This window comes from Cetorhinus maximus, chromosome X, assembly GCF_964194155.1.
Source record: "Cetorhinus maximus chromosome X, sCetMax3.hap1.1, whole genome shotgun sequence".
In the NCBI taxonomy this organism is placed as follows: Eukaryota; Metazoa; Chordata; class Chondrichthyes; order Lamniformes; family Cetorhinidae; genus Cetorhinus; species Cetorhinus maximus.
Genome location: NC_135917.1, coordinates 13,660,740 through 13,681,041, shown reverse-complemented (window position 1 = coordinate 13,681,041; position 20,302 = coordinate 13,660,740). Strand labels below are relative to the sequence as shown.

The 20,302-nt window shown below is 48.1% G+C and overlaps 1 protein-coding gene across 6 annotated transcripts in view; it reads right to left on the bottom strand.

The window, feature by feature from the left end:
* The window catches only part of LOC144672647 (zinc finger protein 148-like), a 156,876-nt gene that overhangs the window by 84,968 nt on the left and 51,606 nt on the right, over nucleotides 1-20,302 (bottom strand). For 5 of the 6 annotated variants that reach the window (XM_078534513.1, XM_078534515.1, XM_078534516.1 and 2 more), the window contains one exon: nucleotides 17,727-17,951. In XM_078534513.1, the coding sequence (XP_078390639.1) occupies nucleotides 17,727-17,951 (225 nt within the window). Of the gene's footprint in view, nucleotides 1-17,726; nucleotides 17,952-20,302 lie in introns of those variants that run through there. The other variant, XM_078534518.1, reaches the window with a different exon arrangement.

Sequence of the window (20,302 nt, the reverse complement as noted above, 5' to 3'; positions counted from 1 at the left end):
ACTTCCGGGGTCCGTATCCCTCTATTCCCATCCTATTCATGTATTTGTCAAGCTGCCTCTTAAAAACCACTATTGTACCTGCTTCCACCACCTCTTCTGGCAGCGAATTCCAGACACTCACTACCCTCTGCGTAAAAAACTTGCCTCGCACATCTCCTCCATAGTTTTCTCCTCTCACTTTAAATCTATGTCCCCTAGCAATTGACTCTTCCACCCTGGGAAAAAGCTTCTGACTATCTACTCTGTCCATGTCACTCATAATTTGTAAACTTCTATCAAGTCGCCCCTCAATCTCCGTCGCTCTAGTGAGAACAATCCGAGTTTCTCCAACCTCTCCTCATAGCTAATAACCTCCAGACCAGGCAGCATCCTGGTAAACCTCCTCTGCACCCTCTCCAACTCTTCCATATCCTTCTGGTAATGTGGCGACCAGAATTGCACACAATATTCCAAGTGTGGCCTAACCAAGGTTCTATACAGCTGCAGCATGACTTCCCAGCTTTTATACTCAATACCCCTGCCAATGAAGGCAAGCATGCCATATGCCTTCCTGACTACCTTATCCACCTGCGCTGCCACTTTCAGTGACCTGTGGACCTGTACACCCAGATCCCTCTGCCCGTCGATGCACTTAAGGGTTCTGCCATTTACTGTATAATTCCTGCCTGTATTAGACCTTCCAAAATGCATTACCTCGCATTTGTACGGATTATACTCCATCTGCCATTTCTCTGCCCAAGTCTCCAACCGATCTATATCCCGTTGTATCCTTTGACAATCCTCTTCACTATCTGTAACTCCTCTAACCTTAGTGTCGTTTGCAAACTTACTAATTAGCGCAGTCATATTTTCCTCCAGATCATTTACGTATGCTACAAACAGCAAAGGTCCCAGCACTGATCCCTGTGGAGCACCACTAGTCACAGCTCTCCATTCAGAAAAGCAACCTTCCACTGCTACCCTCTGTCTTCTATGACCAAGCCAATTCTGTATCCATCTTGCCAGCTCACCTCTGATCCCGTGCGACTTTACCTTCTGTACCAGTCTGCCATGAGGGACCTTGTCAAAGGCCTTACTGAAATCCATGTATATAACATCCACTGCCCTTCCATCGTCGATCATCTTTGTCACTTCCTCGAAAAACTCGATCAAGTTAGTGAGACACGACCTCCCCTTCACAAAACCATGCTGCGTCTCACTAACACGCCTATTTGCTTCCAAATGGTAGTAAATCCTGTCAAGAAGAATCTTCTCCAATAATTTCCCTACCACTGACCTAAGGCTCACCGGCCTGTAATTTCCTGGATTTTCCCTGCTACCCTTCTTAAACAATGGAGCAACATTGGCCATTCTCCAGTCCTCTGGGGACCTGTACTTCAGCAAGAATCAATGTCAGCAAGGTAGCGGTGTAGTGATAATATCACTGGACTATTAATCCAGTGGTGAGCCAGTGCAGGGGGAACCATGCTCCAGGATGAGTCAGTGCCGGGGTAACCGCATTCCAGCGAGAGTCAGTGCCGGGGGCACCGCGCTCCAGCGCGAGTCAGTGCCGGGGGCACCGCGCTCCAGCGCGAGTCAGTGCCCGGGGCACCGCGCTCCAGCGCGAGTCAGTGCCGGGGGCACCGCGCTCCAGCGCGAGTCAGTGCCCGGGGCAACCGCGCTCCAGCGCGAGTCAGTGCCGGGGGCACCGCGCTCCAGCGCGAGTCAGTGCCCGGGGCAACCGCGCTCCAGCGCGAGTCAGTGCCGGGGGCAACCGCGCTCCAGCGCGAGTCAGTGCCCGGGGCAACCGCGCTCCAGCGCGAGTCAGTGCCCGGGGCAACCGCGCTCCAGCGCGAGTCAGTGCCCGGGGCAACCGCGCTCCAGCGCGAGTCAGTGCCCGGGGCAACCGCGCTCCAGCGCGAGTCAGTGCCCGGGGCAACCGCGCTCCAGCGCGAGTCAGTGCCGGGGGCAACCGCGCTCCAGCGCGAGTCAGTGCCCGGGGCAACCGCGCTCCAGCGCGAGTCAGTGCCGGGGGCAACCGCGCTCCAGCGCGAGTCAGTGCCCGGGGCAACCGCGCTCCAGCGCGAGTCAGTGCCCGGGGCAACCGCGCTCCAGCGCGAGTCAGTGCCCGGGGCAACCGCGCTCCAGCGCGAGTCAGTGCCCGGGGCAACCGCGCTCCAGCGCGAGTCAGTGCCCGGGGCAACCGCGCTCCAGCGCGAGTCAGTGCCCGGGGCAACCGCGCTCCAGCGCGAGTCAGTGCCCGGGGCAACCGCGCTCCAGCGCGAGTCAGTGCCCGGGGCAACCGCGCTCCAGCGCGAGTCAGTGCCCGGGGCAACCGCGCTCCAGCGCGAGTCAGTGCCCGGGGCAACCGCGCTCCAGCGCGAGTCAGTGCCCGGGGCAACCGCGCTCCAGCGCGAGTCAGTGCCCGGGGAAACCGCGCTCCAGCGCGAGTCAGTGCCCGGGGCAACCGCGCTCCAGCGCGAGTCAGTGCCCAGGGCAACCGCGCTCCAGCGCGAGTCAGTGCCCAGGGCAATCGCGCTCCAGCGCGAGTCAGTGCCCAGGGCAATCGCGCTCCAGCGCGAGTCAGTGCCAGGAGAGGCGTTCTCCAGCGTGAGTCAGCGCCAGGAGAGGCATGCTCCAGCGTGAGTCAGTGCCAGGAGAGGCATGCTCCCGTGTGAGTCAGTGCCAGGAGAGGCGTTCTCCAGCGTGAGTCAGCGCCAGGAGAGGCATGCTCCAGCGTGAGTCAGTGCCAGGAGAGGCATGCTCCAGTGTGAGTCAGTGCCAGGAGAGGCATGCTCCCCTGTGAGTCAGTGCCAGGAGAGGCGTGCTCCAGCGCGAGTCAGTTGTGGGTAAACCGTGCTCCAGCATGAATCAGTGCCAGGATAAGCATACACCAGCGTGAGTCAATGCCAGGAGAGGCGTGCTCCAGCGCGAGTCAGTGGTGGGTAAACCGTGCTCCAGCACGAATCAGTGCCAGGAGAAGCATACACCAGCGTGAGTCAATGCCAGGAGAAGCGTGCGCCAGCGTGAGTCAATGCCAGGAGAGGCGTGCTCCAGCGCGAGTCAGTGCCAGGAGAGGCGTGCGCCAGCGTGAGTCAATGCCAGGAGAGGCATGCTCCAGCGCGAGTCAGTGCCAGGAGAGGCGTGCTCCAGCGTGAGTCAGTGCCAGGAGAGGCATGCTCCAGCGTGAGTCAGTGCCAGGAGAGGCGTGCTCCAGTGTGAGTCAGTGCCAGGGGAAACGTGCGCCAGCGTGAGTCAATGCCAGGAGAGGCGTGCTCCAGCGCGAGTCAGGGCCAGGAGAGGCGTGCTCCAGCGCGAGTCAGTGGTGGGTAAACCGTGCTCCAGCACGAATCAGTGCCAGGAGAAGCATACACCAGCGTGAGTCAATGCCAGGAGAAGCATACACCAGCGTGAGTCAATGCCAGGAGAGGCATGCTCCAGTGTGAGTCAGTGCCAGGAGAGGCATGCTCCAGTGTGAGTCAGTGCCAGGAGAGGCATGCTCCAGTGTGAGTCAGTGCCAGGAGAGGCATGCTCCAGTGTGAGTCAGTGCCAGGAGAGGCATGCTCCAGTGTGAGTCAGTGCCAGGAGAGGCATGCTCCAGCGTGAGTCAATGCCAGGAGAGGCATGCTCCAGTGTGAGTCAGTGCCAGGAGAGGCATGCTCCAGTGTGAGTCAGTGCCAGGAGAGGCGTGCTCCAGTGTGAGTCAGTGCCAGGAGAGGCATGCTCCAGCGCGAGTCAGTGCCAGGAGAGGCATGCTCCAGCGTGAGTCAATGCCAGGAGAGGCGTGCTCCAGTGTGAGTCAGTGCCAGTGGAATCATGCTCCAGTGTGAGTCAGTGCCAGTGGAATCATGCTCCAGTGTGAGTCAGTGCCAAGGGAAGCGTGCGCCAGCGCGAGTCAGTGGTGGGTAAACCGTGCCCCTGCACGAATCAGTGCCAGGAGAATTGTACTCCAAGAAGAACCATTCTCCAAGGGGAATGGCACCCAGCAGGAGTCCGTTGTACTTTGTGCAGGCACGGACTGTTTCAGTATCTGAGGAGTCACGAATGGTACTGAACACTGTGCAATCATCAGTGAACATCCTCACTTCTGACTTTATGATGGAGGGAAGGTCATTGATGAAGGAGCTGAAGATGGTTGGGCTGAGGACACTACCCTGAGGAACTCCTGTAGTCGTCTTCTTATAGTGTCCATGGACAGTCTATACATGGCCCAGCCAGAACTGGACATTTTCGCGCCTTGTTTTTGAATTCGGCAAGATCTGCAACAGTGCAAGGTTCCTCTAGCGATAGGCATTGCAAGAGATGTTGCATAGTCTGTGGCTCAGTTCCACATTCACAAGTTGTCGGGCTGGTTGTATATCCCTGTAGTGATGACCTGGGACTGAGATGACTGACCTCCAACAACCACAACCATCTTCCTTTGTGCTAGGTATGACTCCAACCAGTGAGAGTTTTGCCCCTGATTCCCACTGACTTCAGCTTTCCAGGGCTCCTTGGTGCCACACTCGGTCAAATGCTATACCTTGATGTAAAGGGCAGTCACTCTCATCTCACATCTGGGATTCTATGCTTTTGTCCAATGGATTAAGGCTGTAATGAGGTCAGTAGCCAGGTGGCCCTGGCAGAATCCAAACTGAGTATCAGTGAGCAGGTTATTGCTGAGTAAGCACTGCTTAATAGCACCCTTCAGTACTATTACTGGGATGTTGACAGGGTCCTTAGCCTTTACTTTGCAGTGCAATCAACTATTTCTTGATATCACGTGAAGTGAGAATCAGTAACAAGGGAACTGCACTCCAGTGAGTACTGACGTGGGGGGCTGGTAGCACAGTAGTAATACCACTGGACTTATAATCCAATGACCCAGGCTAATGCTCTGAGGACATGGGTTCAAATCCCACTATGACAGCTGATGGAATTTAAATTAATTAAAAAATCTGGAATTAAAAGATAGTCCCAGTGATGATGATCATAAAAACCCATCTGGTTCACTAATGGCCTAGCTGTACCAAATCGCTACTAAGTCAAAAAGGATGAAACTGGATGGACCACCCAGCATCGACCTAGGTACTGGAAATGACAACGGCACACCCAGTCCTGTCAACTCTGCAAAGGCCTCCTTACCAAATTGCCAAAATTGGAAGAGCTGACCCACAGACTAGTCAAGCAACAGCCTCTCTGAATCGTACCTTAGAGACAATGTCCCAGACACCATCATCATCTCTTGGTATGTCCTGTTGGAAGGACAGACCCGCCAAAGGTATACAGTCAAGACAAAACTGCCCTGGGAGTCCTCAACATTGACCCCTGCTGATTACCACCTACCACCCTGCCCCCCACCCTAGCTGATGAATCAGTAGCCCTCCAACTTGAACACCAACTAGAAGAAGCACTGAGGGTGGCAAGGGAACAGAATGAACAGTGGATGGGGTACTTCAATGGAGACACCACTGCTGGCCGAGTCCTGAACTACTAGACTGGGCCTGTGGCAGGTGGTGAGGGAACCAACAAGAGGGAAAACCCTACTTGGCTTCACCTCACCAATCTACCTGTCACAGATGCACAACTGGGAGGAGTGACCACCACGCAGTCCTTGTGGAGATGAAGTACCATCTTCACGTTGAGGATACCCTTCATCAAGTTGTGTGGCACTTACCACTGTGCTAAATGGGATAGATTTCGAACAGATCTAGCAACTCAAAACTGGGCATCCATGAGGGCCATCAGCAGCAGCAGAATTGTATTCAACCACAATCTGTAACCTCATGGCATATCCCCCACTCTACCATTGCCATCAACCCAGGTGACCAACCCTGGTTCAATGAAGAGTGCAGGAGAGCATGCCAGGAGCAGCACCAGGCATACCTAAAAGTGAAACAAAAACAACAAATGCTGGAAAAACTAAGCAGGTCTAGCAGCATTGGTGAAGAGAGAAACAGAGTTAATGTTTTGAGTCCGTATGACCCTTCTTCAGGTGTCAACCTGGTGAAGTTACAACCTTGCATGCCAAACAGTGGAAGCAGCATCCAATAAAGCTAAGCAATCCTACAACCAACGGTTCAGATCTAAGCTCTGCAGTCCTGCCACATCCAGCTGAATGAAGGTGGACAATTAAACAACTCACTGGAGGAGGAGGCTCCACAAATACCCCATCCTCAATGATGGAGGAGCCCAGCATATCAGTGCAAGAGAGAAGGTTGAAGCATTTGCATCCAACTTCAGCCAGAAATGCTAAGTGAATGACCCATCTCTGTCTCCTCCTGAGGTCCCCATCATCACAGATGCCAGTCTTCAACCAATTCATTTACTCCAGGTGATATCAAGGAGCGGCTGAAGGCACTGGATACTGCAAAGGCTATAGGTCCTGACAACATTCCAGCAATAGTACTGGAGACTTGTGCTCCAGAACTTGCTGCAACCCTAGCCAAGCTGTTCCAGTACAGCTACAACACTGGCATCTACCCGACAATATGGAAAATTGTCCAGGTATGTCCTGTCCACAAAAAGCAGGACAAATCCAAACCGTCCAATTACCGCCCCATCAGTCTGCTCTCAATCATCAGTAAAGTAATGGAAATGCCAGGCAATGACCATCTCTAACAAGAGAGAATCTAACCATCTCCCATTGATATTCAATGGCATTAGCATTGCTGAACCCCCCATTATCAACATCCTTGGGGTTACCATTGATCAAAAACTGAACTGAACAAGCTACATAAATACTGTGGTTGAAGAGCAGGTCAGAGTTTGGGAATTCTGCAGTAAGTAATTCACCTCCTGACTCCCCAAAGTCTATCCAAAGGCACAATTCAGGAATGTGATCGAATACTCTCCATTTACCTGGATAAGTGCAGCTCCAACAACACTCAAGAAGCTCAACATCATCCAGGACAAAGCAGCTCGCTTGCTTAGCATCCCATCCACCACCTTAAACATTCACTCCCTCCACCACCGACACACAGTGGCAGCAGTGTGTACAAGATGCACTGCAGCAACTCACCAAGGCTCCTTTGACAGCACTTTCCAAACCCGTGACCGCTGCCATCTAGAAGGACAAGGGCAGCAGACACATGGGAACACCACCACCTGGAAGTTCCCCTCCAAGCCACTCACCATCCTGACTTGGAAATATATCGCTGTTCCTTCACTGTCACTGGTTCAAAATCCTGGAACTCGCTGCCCAACAGCACTGTGGGTGTACCTACACCATAGGGACTGCAGCAGCTCAAGAACATGGCTCACCACCACCTTCTTAAGGGCAATTAGGGTTGGGCAACAAATGCTGGCCTAGCCAGCGACACCCACATGCTGTGAAAGATTAAAAACCGTGAAGGGAAATGACCCCAGCTGGAGGCAGTGCCAGAAAAACAGTACTCCAATGAGAGTCAGTGTCAAGAAAACTGCAGCTCAAGTGAGAGTCAGTACCAGGGGAATTCATTCTAGTTACAGGCAGTACCAGAGGAATGCATCCTACTCATAGAATCATGGAATCGTAAAATCATGGAATCATAAAATGGTTACAGCACATGAGGAGGCCCATTCAGCCCGTTGTTGTGTCTGTGCTGCTCTACGAAGGAGCAATTCACCTAGTGCCAATCGCTGGCCTTCTCCCCATTGCCCTACATATTTGTCCTTTTCAGATAATGATCCAATTCCCTTTTGAGTGCCTTGATTGAACCTGCCTCCACCTCACTCTCAAGACAGTGTATTCCAGATCTTAACCACTCGATACGTTAAAAAAAGTTTTCCCTCATGTTATCATTGCTTCTTTTGCCAATCACCTTAAATCTGTGCCCTCTGGTTCTTGATTCTTCCACCAATGGGAACAGTTTCTCCCCACTGACTCTGTCCAGACCCCTCATGATTTTGAATATCTCTATCATTCTCCTCTCAACCATCTCTTCTCCAAGGAGAACAGTCCCAATTTCTCTAATCTTTCTACGTAGCTGAAGTTCCTCATTCCTGGAACCATCCGCATGAATCTTTTTTGCACTCTCTCCAATGCCTTCACATCCACCTTAAAGTGCAGTACCCAGAACTGGATGCAATACTCTAGTTGAATCCAAACTAGTGTTTTATACAGTTTAACACAACTTTCTTGCTTTTGTACTCTTATGCCCCATTGATAAAGCCCAGGATGCTGTATGCTTCATTAATTGCTCTCTCAACCTTTCCTGCCACCTTCAACGATTTATGCACACATACACCCAGGTCCATAGGCAATAGCAGGGGACGCATCCCAGTGAGAGGCATTACCTGGGGAATACATTCCAGTGTGGCAGGGCCACTGCACCCAGTCAGTGCCAAGGAAACTGTTCCTCACAAGAGCCAAGGAAATGTGCCCCAATGAGAGCCAGTTGCAGGTGAACTGTACCCCAATGAGAGTCATACCATGGGAACAGCACCCCACCAGAAGTCGGTGCCATGGGAGTCACACTACAGTGCCAGGGTAATAATGCCACAGTGAGAATAAGTGTCTGTCTCCCACAGTATCCCACTGAGAGTCAGTGCTCTCAGGTGAGCAGGCAAGAAAATTGTGAAGAACAAAAACATGGTTATGCCAATTCTGGTGACTGATAAGAAGTCCAGTTCTGCAGTGGGTTAGCTTGATTTGCTCCCCTCTGACCTGAAGGTGTGAAAATCGGGACTATGATTGGGAAGTGACAGGAGTGTGAGACAATGGGGAGAAGGGAGCGAAGTGTATGGCTAAGTAGGTCAACAGTAGCAGAGGCATTAGGGCAAGTGGAGGGATGGAAGCGAGGGAGTTGGGAGTTAGAGAGTGAGATTGCACTCATGGAGGAGCTAGGGAAGAGTTTGTTCCATGAACTGATAGTGAAGGTAATGGGATTGGAGACAGTTGGGAAATGTGACTGTTAAGGCAGCCAAGGAAGTGATCAAAGATTATTGGCAATCCAGGCTCCAGATGCACAGGCTGCAAGGGCTGGGGAGGTGGGATGAGGCGTTTATATAAAATGCAAGATTGAAGAAGGATACAAGGGCAGTGAAGTCAGAGAGGTGGTAGTGACCAAGGATAAAGCAGTTACTCGGTGCAGAGTCTAAGGGTGGAGAGGAGCAAGACGATCTCAGTGAGGAAATGGATGTGGAGTTTCCACTGTACTGAATTCAAATAAACTTAACCATTCACTCCCATTGTACAGAACTGCAACATATCAAATCATTCCTAATTCATTCTCATTGTTAAGAAAAATTCCTTTTACGTACCTCATTTCCATTTTTCAGAAATCTCCCAAAGCTCTCCACACAAATTATTTTGATGTGCAATCACAGTGGTTATAATACGCACTGTACCCAATTTCAACACACCCAACCATTTCCATTTACTTCATCAACAGAGTCAATCATTTCCCATTCACTCTCACTGAAGAGAATTACAATGAATAAAATCAGGCAGGGTTCCCACCTCTGATTGTTATCCAGTGGCGCTGCTAGGAAGTGGGTTTATGTGAATATTGAGACTAAGCCACAATGTCTTCTACAGTCCAATGAACTTACCAGTGCTCACTCTGTAAATTCACAAGATCATTTGCCACTTCAGCAAGGTACCAGAGGCCTGCTGGTAACTCTGGGACAGTACACTTTATGAGCCAGTGTCGACAGAAGAGGAGGAAAACAGGAGGTGGCAGAGGCTGGGGGCGGGGTGGGGGGGTAAACAGGAAACTCCAACCCCTACAGGAACTACACTTTACTCCTTTTCACGCACATCAGGAACAATCCATATTATACCATTAAACGTAGAGTGGGATCACCAAAGGACCCATTGGGCAGAATCTTCCGTTCTGGGGTCTGGAGTCTGGTAGCAGGCAGGAAAGTTGAAGTGACTACCGCTGGAGAGTGGGGCAGCTGAAAATGCAAGGCTTTCCGCCTTTCAGCTCACTAATTATGCATCCGCGAGGAGTATGTCAAATCTCATGGCGGCGCAGGCAGTGATTCGTCTCACCCCATCACCTCATAGGCTTCAACATCCGGGCGCCATATTCAAACGGCACCCGGACAGCCATTCACTCACTGCAGGTCAGGGTCTCTGGATAAAAATGTCCAGGAGAAGGGGGCAACCTTCTGCCCCACGGTTCAGCAACACCTCCCTGGAGACACCTCCAGGTGGTAGAGTGAAGGCAGGAGGTCCTCTTTCCAAGGGATGGGAGCAGGAGGCCCTCTCGTCTGACCACGGCGGCCTGGGAGGAGGTCAGCAGGGTTGTAAGCGCCTATGGGTTTCAAATAAAGACCACCCTGCAGTGCAGAAAATGGATGAGTGATCTCATCCGATCCGCCAGGGTAAGTCAAACTTCTACTCACTGCGCACTCACACTTTCATAAGGGCATCAGGCAGTCCAAGGGTTGCAGTTCACAAGGATGTCATACACATTCAGCAGATGGTTCATCAGCACTCAATGTGTCATAGCCACTTAAAACTCACCACCTCATGTAAGATCCTGCACAAATGGTGTCTTAATCCCTTACTGGGGAGGGCTCAGCACACACAATAGGCATGCAAGCTTCTGAACCTCTCTTCAATCCATAGTGCTCACACTCAATCCATCTGTCTTTGTGCAGGGCAAGATAGCCCACATCAAGAGGGAGAGACCGGAGGTGGGACCCCAGAGCTCAGGGCGCCCACCCCATACGAGCAGCATGCTACAGGGCTGGCATAGGAGGACACTGACCGTGCCTGCGCAGGCGGCAAGATCAGCCTCCCGCAACAACCCAATGAGGAAGCGTCCATTATACAGCAATAACATGCGGACATTGACCATGAGTGATGTGTAATGTTTGAGCCTGCCTAATCAATCATTAATTCTCTCTTCCCGCCATTCCAGGTACCAGCAAGAGGAGGAGGACACCGCACTCCACAAGATGAAGCCCCAGACCGCAGGCCACCTGAAACTGTCACAAAATCATTCTGCAAACTCACCTTCCAGGCTACCTTTGCCAATTTGATTGGTCCAGTCTATAAGAATCACAGAATTTTAACGGCACAGAAGGAGGCCATTCGGCCCATCGTGTCTGCACCAGCTCTCCAAATGAGCATTATGACCTAGTGCCATTGCCCTGCCTTTTCCCCATACCCCTGCACATTGTTTCTATTCGAATAATCATCTAATGACCTCTTGAATGCCTCGATTAAACCTGCCTCCACCACACTTCCAGGCAGTGCATTCCAGACCCGAACCACTCGCTGTGTGAAAAAGTTTTTTCTCACATCATATCTGCTTCTTTTTCAAATCACTTTAAATTTGTGCCCCCTTGTTCTTGATTGAAACTCCCGCAATTATTCCATTGCTTTTGTTACAAGCTCCAATTATTTCTTGCTTAATGCTCTGTCCAACAGTATAACTACTTTAGGGGGTCTATAAACTACTCCCACCAGTGTTTTCTGATTCCTGTTATTCCTGATCTCCACCCACACTGATTCGACTTCCTGGTCTTCTGGAGCCAAGATCCTTTCTCATTCCTGTCCGTATGTCCTCCTTTACCATTGTTTAAATGTAGAACTTTACAAGAGGGTTATGTATTCAATTTCTCCTTTAACTTAAGGTGAAACAGAACGCTCTGGATGATTGTGGGGGGCATTGAGGGGTAGGCAGGTGATGGTGGATCATACAAAACCTTTGCCCAGAGACAGGCCCATGAGATCTGGTTGTCATGGGAGAGAAACCCAAACCAAAGCGTACTGAAAATCACATCTTAACACAATAAACGGAGCGGCTGCTTTTGAGACATATAAGCAGGGAGAGGGAGGAGCAGGACTCCCACCACTCTCTGGCCTCAGTTACTGGCCTCTGGCACTTGTCGTTTCCTGGCCCCCAGCTATCAACAATCTCCGCCCATGGTTGCTGGGCTCCAGCTCTCATCACTCTCCAGCCTGTTACTGGTCCCCGACACATGCCATCCCCAGCCTCAGTTACTGAGCCCTGGCACTCGCCATTTCCCTATCTCAGTTACTGGCCCCTGGGTCTCGGCGCTCCCCAGGCTTGTTGATTGGACTCCAGCTTTCGTTGTTCCCTGGCCTCGGGAATCCTTGACGATTGGTGTGGGGATGGGGGGGGAGGTTTTTTACGAAATGGGGGGTGGGGGCAGATATGGCAACATGAGGATGTGGAACAGCATGGAAATGGGGAGAGAGAATGGCCTGAGATGAAGAGTGTGAAATGGAGGAGAGTTAGCATGGGAGGGAGGAGGGAGGGGTGTGATGGCATGGGCGGAGGAGGGAAGACAAGGAGATAGAGGAGGGAGATGGCATGGCAGGGGAGGGGATGACATTGAAGATATGAAATGGGGGAATGGAAAAGGAAGAAGGGATGGTATGGAGATGATATGTGAGGGGTGAAAGGGCTGGTTGAGTATAGCATGAGAGGGATGGCATGGGAAGGATGGAATGGCATGGGATGGGGATTTTTCTTTTCATTCATGGTTGGGATCTGAATATTGATGGCAAGACCAGCATTTATCATTCATCCCTAATGACCAGGCCAGTTCACAGGGCAGTTAAGAGTCAACCATATTGCTATGGGCCTGGAGTTACGTGTAGGCCAGACTGGGTAAGGACGGCAGATTTCCTTCCCGGAAGGGACATTAGTGAACCAGATAGGTTTTACAATAATCCAGTAGTTTCATGGTCATAATTAATGAGATTGGATTTTTATTCCAGATTTATTACTCAATTGAATTGCATTTCCCTCAGCTGCCATGTGTAATTTGAAATCATGCCTCCAGGGCATTAGTCCAGAGTTACTCGACCAGTAACATTATTGCAACTGTAGCGTAGTGGTAACGACGCTAATTTGACCGCAGATATTCGGCGGGTCTCTAGAAGCTTTACTACATTAAAGGTGATACATAAATGCCAATCGCTGCAGTGTGTAGGAACTTGGGAGATAGCATCGGGTTTGATTCTGATCCTCCCCACAATCCAATACCCTGTATGCACTTAAATAAAAACAGAAAATGCTGGAAAGATTCAGCAGGCCTGACAGCATCTGTGGAGAGGGAAACAGAGTTAACGTTTCGAGACTGACCCTTCTCTTTCCACAGATGGTGTGAGGCCTGCTGAGCTTTTCCAGCATTTTCTGTTTTTATTTCAGATTTCCAGCATCCGTAGTATTTTGCTTTTATCCTGTATGCGCTTCCTGGGTTGTGGCTTGGAGGACAGCCACTTGGGTGAGCGACTGGGCGGTGACTGGTATCCCTGAAGCCTTACTCCAGTACAAGACAGCAAGGCAGAAAACTCCAAATGAAAGAAAGGAAATTTGGAGGTTAACAGAGTAATGCTAGGTTGGAACAAACCCAGTCTAAGTCACAGTTTCACTGAATGGCAGAGCGGGCTCCAGGGGCTAATTGCTGACTCCTGTTCTATGTTCATATGAGAACATTTACTCTGCTGCTACGCTTACTACACCTCAATCTTTCAGGGCTTGTGACATTTCAATTGCACAAAGACTAAAATTACTAGATTTTCCTCAACTTCCAATGTATTAATTATTAAGCAAAGTTGCTTAAGTTCAATAAATCTCCACCTTAATTTTAATCAGAAACATGCAGCAAACAGGTTTTGTAAAAATATTGATAGGCATGTATCTTCAAGAATAGATAAAGTCTTAATACTCAACGTATTTACACCTCTGGAGTTCCCTCTTTGTCTCAACAACAATTTATATTTGTCTAGCCCTTTAACGTAATAAAACATCCCAAGGTGCTTCGCAGGAGCATTATAAAACAAAATGTGACACCGAGCCACATAAGGAGATATTAAGTCAGATGACCAAAAGCTTGGTCAAAGAGGTAGGATTTAAGGAATGTCTTAAAGGAGGAGAGTGAGGTAGAGAAGTGGTAGGGAGGAAATTCCAGAGCTTGGAGGCCTAGGCAACTAAAGGCGCAGCCACCAATGATAGAGCAATTAAAATCGGGGCACTCAAGAGGCCGGAATTAGTGGAGCGCAGGGATCTCGGATCATTGTTGGGCTGGAGGAGATTACAGGGGTGGGGAGGGTACGAGGCCATGGAGGGATCTGAAAACAAGGATGAGAATTTTAAATTCCAGACATTGCTTGACCAGGAGCTAATGTAGGTCAGTCAGCACAGGGGTGATAGGGGAACGGGACTTGGTGCGAGTTAGGACACTGACAGCAGAGTTTTGGATGACCTCAAGTTTCCAGAGGATAGAATGTGGGAGAACAGCCTGGAGTGTGTTAGAATAGTCAAGTCGAGAGGTAAGAAAAGGCATAGATGAGGGTTTCAGCAGCAGATGAGCTGAGACAGGGCAAAGTCAGGCGGTAGTACAGAGGTAGAATTGGAGGTCTTAGTGATGGCACAAATAGGAGATCAGAAGTTCAACTCTGGGTCAGATGTGACATCATGGTTATGAACAGACTGGCTTAATCCCAGGCTGTTGCTGGGGTGAGAGATGGCGTCCCTAGCTACGGAACAAGAGTTTGGAGTGGGGACCGAAAACAATAGCTTCAGTCTTCCCAATGTTTAATTGGAGGAAATTTCTATTCATCCAGTACTGGGTGTCGGATAAGCAGTCTGATAATTTACTAACAGTGGAGGAGTCGAGAGAGGTGGGGTGAGGTAGAGCTGGGTGTCATCAGTGTACATGTGAAAACTAACACTGTGCTTTCGGATGGTGTCACTGAGGGGCAGCATGTAGATGAGAAATAGGAGGGGGTCAAGGATAGATCCTTGGGGGACACCAGAGGTAACGGTGCAGGAGCAGGAAGAGAAGTAATTTCAAGTAATTCTCTGGCTATGATTAGTTAGATAAGGAAGAAATTAGGTACGATTAGTCCCATCCAGGTAAGATCAGTCCCATCCAGCTGGACAACAGTGGAGAGGTGTTGGAGGAGGATGGCTAAACCAGTTGTCCACCATATCCTTTCAACTCTGTATCCCTTGTACTTAAGGAAGTGGAGATGAGGGCTGTACGGGGGAGCGGTCTCCCCCCAGATACCAACTCAAACTAGGCAGATCAACTGAAATAATGCAAAAGAGAGCATAATTTAAAACACGATTGAGTTATACCCATATCCATCTACACTTGCGTTTCTGTGATCTTTTACGCTGGTTCAAAAGCCAATTTGCTTGAAGCAGTGGCCAGCCAGAAAACAAGGTTAATGGAAAATTAAAACAGAAAATGCCAGAAAACTCAGCAGGTCTGGCAGTGTCTGTGGTTGGAGAAACAGAAACTCTTCTGAAGAATCAACCGACTCGAAACATGAACTCTAGTTCTCTCTCCAAAGATGCTGCCAGACCTGCCGAGTCTTTCCAGCATTGTCCGTTTTTATTTCAGACTTCCAGCATCTGCAGTATTTTGCTTTTATTGATGGGAGATTTTATGTTCTGGCTTACAACAATGAGTCTGAGCAGAAACCTGTGTGTAATTTCATCAGGGTAAAGTTAGCACAGTGTCCAGCACATTCTGGAGGAATTTCACCGATTGCGGCCCTAGTGGAAGCTCCAGGCCTCAATGTTTTAAAAGCTAAGGGAGTTGGGCTCCATTCATCAACAAACTGCCTCACAAAAGATGAGGGTGTACTTCATTCCCCATCAACCCCCCTCTCATTAATTCCCAATTGTGAAGAGATGAAAAACAGATAGCTGGAATCTCCACCAGGGTTCTCTCAATCTCCCACCATAACTTCGGCAGAAGATTGGAGGAATGTCCCTTTATGCCATCTTTCCCAGGTTTCCACTGATCTCCAGCCAAAGCTGTGGCAGGAGAACCTGTCATGCAAATCTATTGCAGCCCCCCCGCCCCCCCCCAACTCAGAGGAAGGAACCCCATAGGAGTAGAAGCGAATAATTCTTTTAAAAATGGGGATATGAGATAAACGACACAAGATCGAAAGAAATAATAAAAACTGAGCGAGCACTGATAAAATAAGAAACTGCTAAATCTTGGAATTACACAAGCTGACAAGCATCTAAAAAGGCAAAAAATAAAAACAAAAAACTACTCCGGGTGCTGGAAATCCAAAACAAAAACAGAATTACCTGGAAAAACTCAGCAGGTCTGGCCGGCTTATATTTCACCCCTCTCCTAACTTTACTCAGTTCTGCTGAAGGGTCATGAGGACTCGAAACGTCAACTCTTTTCTTCTCCGCCAATGCTGCCAGACCTGCTGAGTTTTTCCAGGTAATTCTGTTTTTGTTTCCAAAAAGGCAAGGCAGAGGACAGTTTTAAGTCAGGGGCCTTCAACAGAAATTCCTCTGAAACATTGACCAGGAATTTCCTGAAAGATACTCTAGTTCCACCAGTATAACTTTGCCAGAAGTGCAGTAGAAACTCCAAATAGAAACATACACAATGAAATTCCCAGTCATCGAGTTCCTGATATACGGAAATGATCTGGATTTGCAGTCTCAATACAAGATAGTTACAAGTGATTGGCATGAACTATTGACTCAAAAGATGCAGCCAAGAGGGAGCAGAACAGGCTCTAAACCCGGGCTGCTCAACGGCAAATGCAGTTCAATGCACGAGGCATGGACACTCCAGGCGCAGGATAGAACTTATCAAGGAGAAGGTGTCATCAGACTCACTCCTTATCATGTCTGAGCATTATGAGATGGATATAAAAAAGCAAATAAAAATAATTGCGATTTACAACACTGGAGGCCATTCAGTCCTTCATGTTTGCAGCAGTTCCTTCCACAGAAATCCAAAATGAATCCCACTGCCCCATTCTCGTTTTGTTGCCCTGTTTGTTCCCCCACTTCAAATATTTTTCCACTTCTCCCTGATGCTGGAAATTACTACTCAAACCATCTATGTTGAGCTCCCCAGGATAATGGAATAATGGGCACAATTGTTGTCACTGTGACATTAGGGAACCATCCAGGCCATGAGGAAATATCTGGTTTGTGTGGTTCACAAACAGACCTGACACTGCATATGTCCACTGAGCCACTAAGGAAACTCTTCAAACATTCATTTGCATTATTATTTAAATAGTTTTTAAATGAACCCAACAGACCTTTTCCCATTTCGAGCATAAAGTCGCGCTAAAAATGCAATTTCAGGCCTGGAGTTTCTGCATGATTTCTGCCCAGATAACAGCAGAATTTAGATGGAATGAAATGTAACAGTGCAAATGATCAGGGAATTTTAATCCTGAGTTATGCCTATAACCACTTAATGCTGGAGTTTCTGTGTTTTACACAGTTTGAAAGGTCCCTTCACCAGAATTGATCCTGCCCACAAAACTGTCCACGCGCCCCCCCAGGTCACCATGGCGAGTTTCCCCCGACTGCGCCTGTCCAAGAGTGGCTCATCACACTGTGCCCAGAATCGCAGGTGCAAAGGCACCCATGGTCACGGGTCCATCACTATGAGCTGACCTGCACTCACCAGCAGTCAACTGAAGCCTCAGGCCTGTTTTTCTTACTGTTGTACAACAACTTCAAATTATTTCGATTAAATTAAACTGAGTTCAAACCTGCCCTTGGAACACAAGGCTGGTGACCAGCAGCAATTGAAACCGCTGATCGGCCTAGTTTTTCAGCTGCTCTAGATTTTCACTTTAAGCAAGTTTAACTAATTAATGTTGAGGCCTCATCAATTACACCCGATAACGCTGCTTTGATTGTGCTTGTTCATTTGAGAGTTTATATTTTGTCTTATGCAACAAGTCTTATGGGCAGAACTTCACCTTGGTAAGACTGGCATTTTCTGATTGCGCCCTTAGCAGAAACTCCAGGCCACAATCTTTAGGAAATTCATTACAAACTTACTTTAGAAGGAGTACGGATTTTTTTACTCTTTTGTTTCTTCATCAACTCTTCATGTTCTCTAAGTTTCATCAATTCTTCATGTTGTCTGAGCTTCAACAATTCTTCATTCTCTCCAAGCTTCAGAAGGTTTTCATTTTCTCTCAACTTTTCTAGGTCATCTTCCTCTCTCTGTTTCTTTCCATCAAGCTGTTCAACTCCTTCAAGCACCCTGCTTTTCCCCAATACCTTTAATGAGGAGAAATGACTTGTAAGGAAGATTTCACAGAAAACAAGTGCAAAGTGACAGAATACAACGTACACTATTGTCAAAGCCTCCCTGTGCACCTCTATTTTATCAATACTGCTATAGAATTTTAGCCATGGCTCAGTGACAGCACTCTCATTGAAAAGGTTAAGCACTCCAGCGACTTAAATACATAATACAGGCAACACTTCGGTGCAGTACTAGAGTGCTGCACTGTCACAGGTGGTGTCTTTCAGATGAGTTGTTAAACCGAGGCCCCATCTGCCCTCTCAGGTAGAAGTAAAAGATCCCAGGGCACTATTTTAAGACTAGGGGAGTTCTGGTGAACTGGCCAATATATATCCCTCAACGAACACCTAGAATAGAAGATCTGGTCATTTATTTAATTGCAGTTTATGAGGCCTTGCTATGTGCAAGTTGGCTGCTGCATTTCCTACTTTAGAACAATGGGGACACTTCAAAATTAATTAATTGGCTGTGAAGTGCTTTGGCTGTCCTGAGGTCATCAAAGGTGCTATATAAATACAAGTTCTTTCTTTTCCTGCTAAAACTCAAATCTAGCATTCTAGATACTTTACCAACTCTCAACATTAACAATGTATTGAAATCAAGGCACATCAGGCCACCTCCAACACAAATTCTTGCCCAGGACCTAGAAACTGTGGAGTTCCTCAACTTCCGCAGTCTTTCTTTCCACATACAACGTACATGCTTTTAAAGCCCAAATATGGCATTAACTAGACATCATTTCCTGTTTCATTTCATCTTCTACTGAAGTTCCTCATCCCTGGAATGATTCTCGTGAATCTTTTCTGCACACTCTCTTATACCTTCATGTGCTTTCTAAAGTGTGGCACCCAAAAATGGATGCAATACTCTGGCTGAGGCCAAACTAGTGTCTTATACAAGTTCAACATAACCTCCTTGACTCTTGTACTCTGATGTCCCTATTAATAAAACCTAGGATACTGTATGCTTTATTAACCGCTCTCTCAACCTGCCCTGCCACATTCAATGACTTATGTACACATACACCCAGGTTCCTTTGCTCCTGCACTCCCTTTAGAATTGCACCCTTTATTATATATTATCTCTCCATGTTCTTCCTACCAAAACTTCACATTTCTCTGCATTGAACTTCATCTGTCACCTAATTGCTCATTCCACTAACTTATCTATATCCTTTTGGACTTCTACACTATTCCCCTTGCAGTTCACAGTGTTTCCAAGTTTCGTATCATTCGTAAACTTTGAAATTGTGCCATGTACACCTAGGTCTAGGTCATTAATCAGGAAAAGGGTCCCAACACTGACACCTGCAGAACTCCACCACAAACATTCCTCCAGCCCAAAAAACATCCATTAACCACTACTCTGTTTCCTGTCACTCAGCCAATTCTGAATCCATGTTGCTGCTGTCCCTTTTATTTTGTGAGCTATAAATTTGCTCACAAGTCTGTTGTGTGGCACTGTATCAAATGTCTTTTGGATGTCCATGTACACCACATTAACAGCATTGCTCTCATCAACCCTCTGTTACCTCTTCAAAAAACTCCAGCAAGTTAGTTAAATATGATTTTCCCATAGAAATCCATGTTGGCTTTCCTTAATTAACATGGCATTTGCCCATGTGACTATTAATTATGTCCTGAATAATTGTTTTCAGAAGTTTGCCCACCACCAAAGTTAAACCAACTGGCCTGGGCTGGATTTACCTTTAAACACTTTTTTGAACAAGGGTGTAGAATTTGCAATTCTCCAATCCTCTGGCGCTACCCCTGAGTCTATGGAAGAGCCTCTGTAATTTTCCACTCTCATTTCCTTCAGTATCCTTGGATGTATCTCATCCAGTCCTGGTGCCTTATCAACTTTAATTACAGATAGCCTATCCAATACGACCTCCTTTTCAATTTTAAACCCTTCTACTGTCTAAATTACCTCCTCTTTCACCATGGCCTGGATAGCATCTTCTTCCTTGGTAAAGATGGATACAAACTATTCATTTAATACCTCAGCTATGCCTTTTGCCTCCATGTGCAAATCTTTTGTTTGGTCCCTAATTGGCCCTACCCCGCCTATTAATAAAGCCTAGGATACTGTATGCTTTATTAACTGCTCTCTCAACCTGTCGTACCACATTCAATGACTTATGTCATTTTTTTCACTATTTATATGCCTAAAGAACTTCATATGTTTCAATTAGATTACCTTTCATTCCTCTAAATTCCAAGGAATATAGGCCTACTCAACCTCTCCTCAAAAGATAATCCTATCAACCCAGCAACCAGTTTTGTGAACCTTTGTTATACTCCCTCTAGGGCAAGTATGTCCT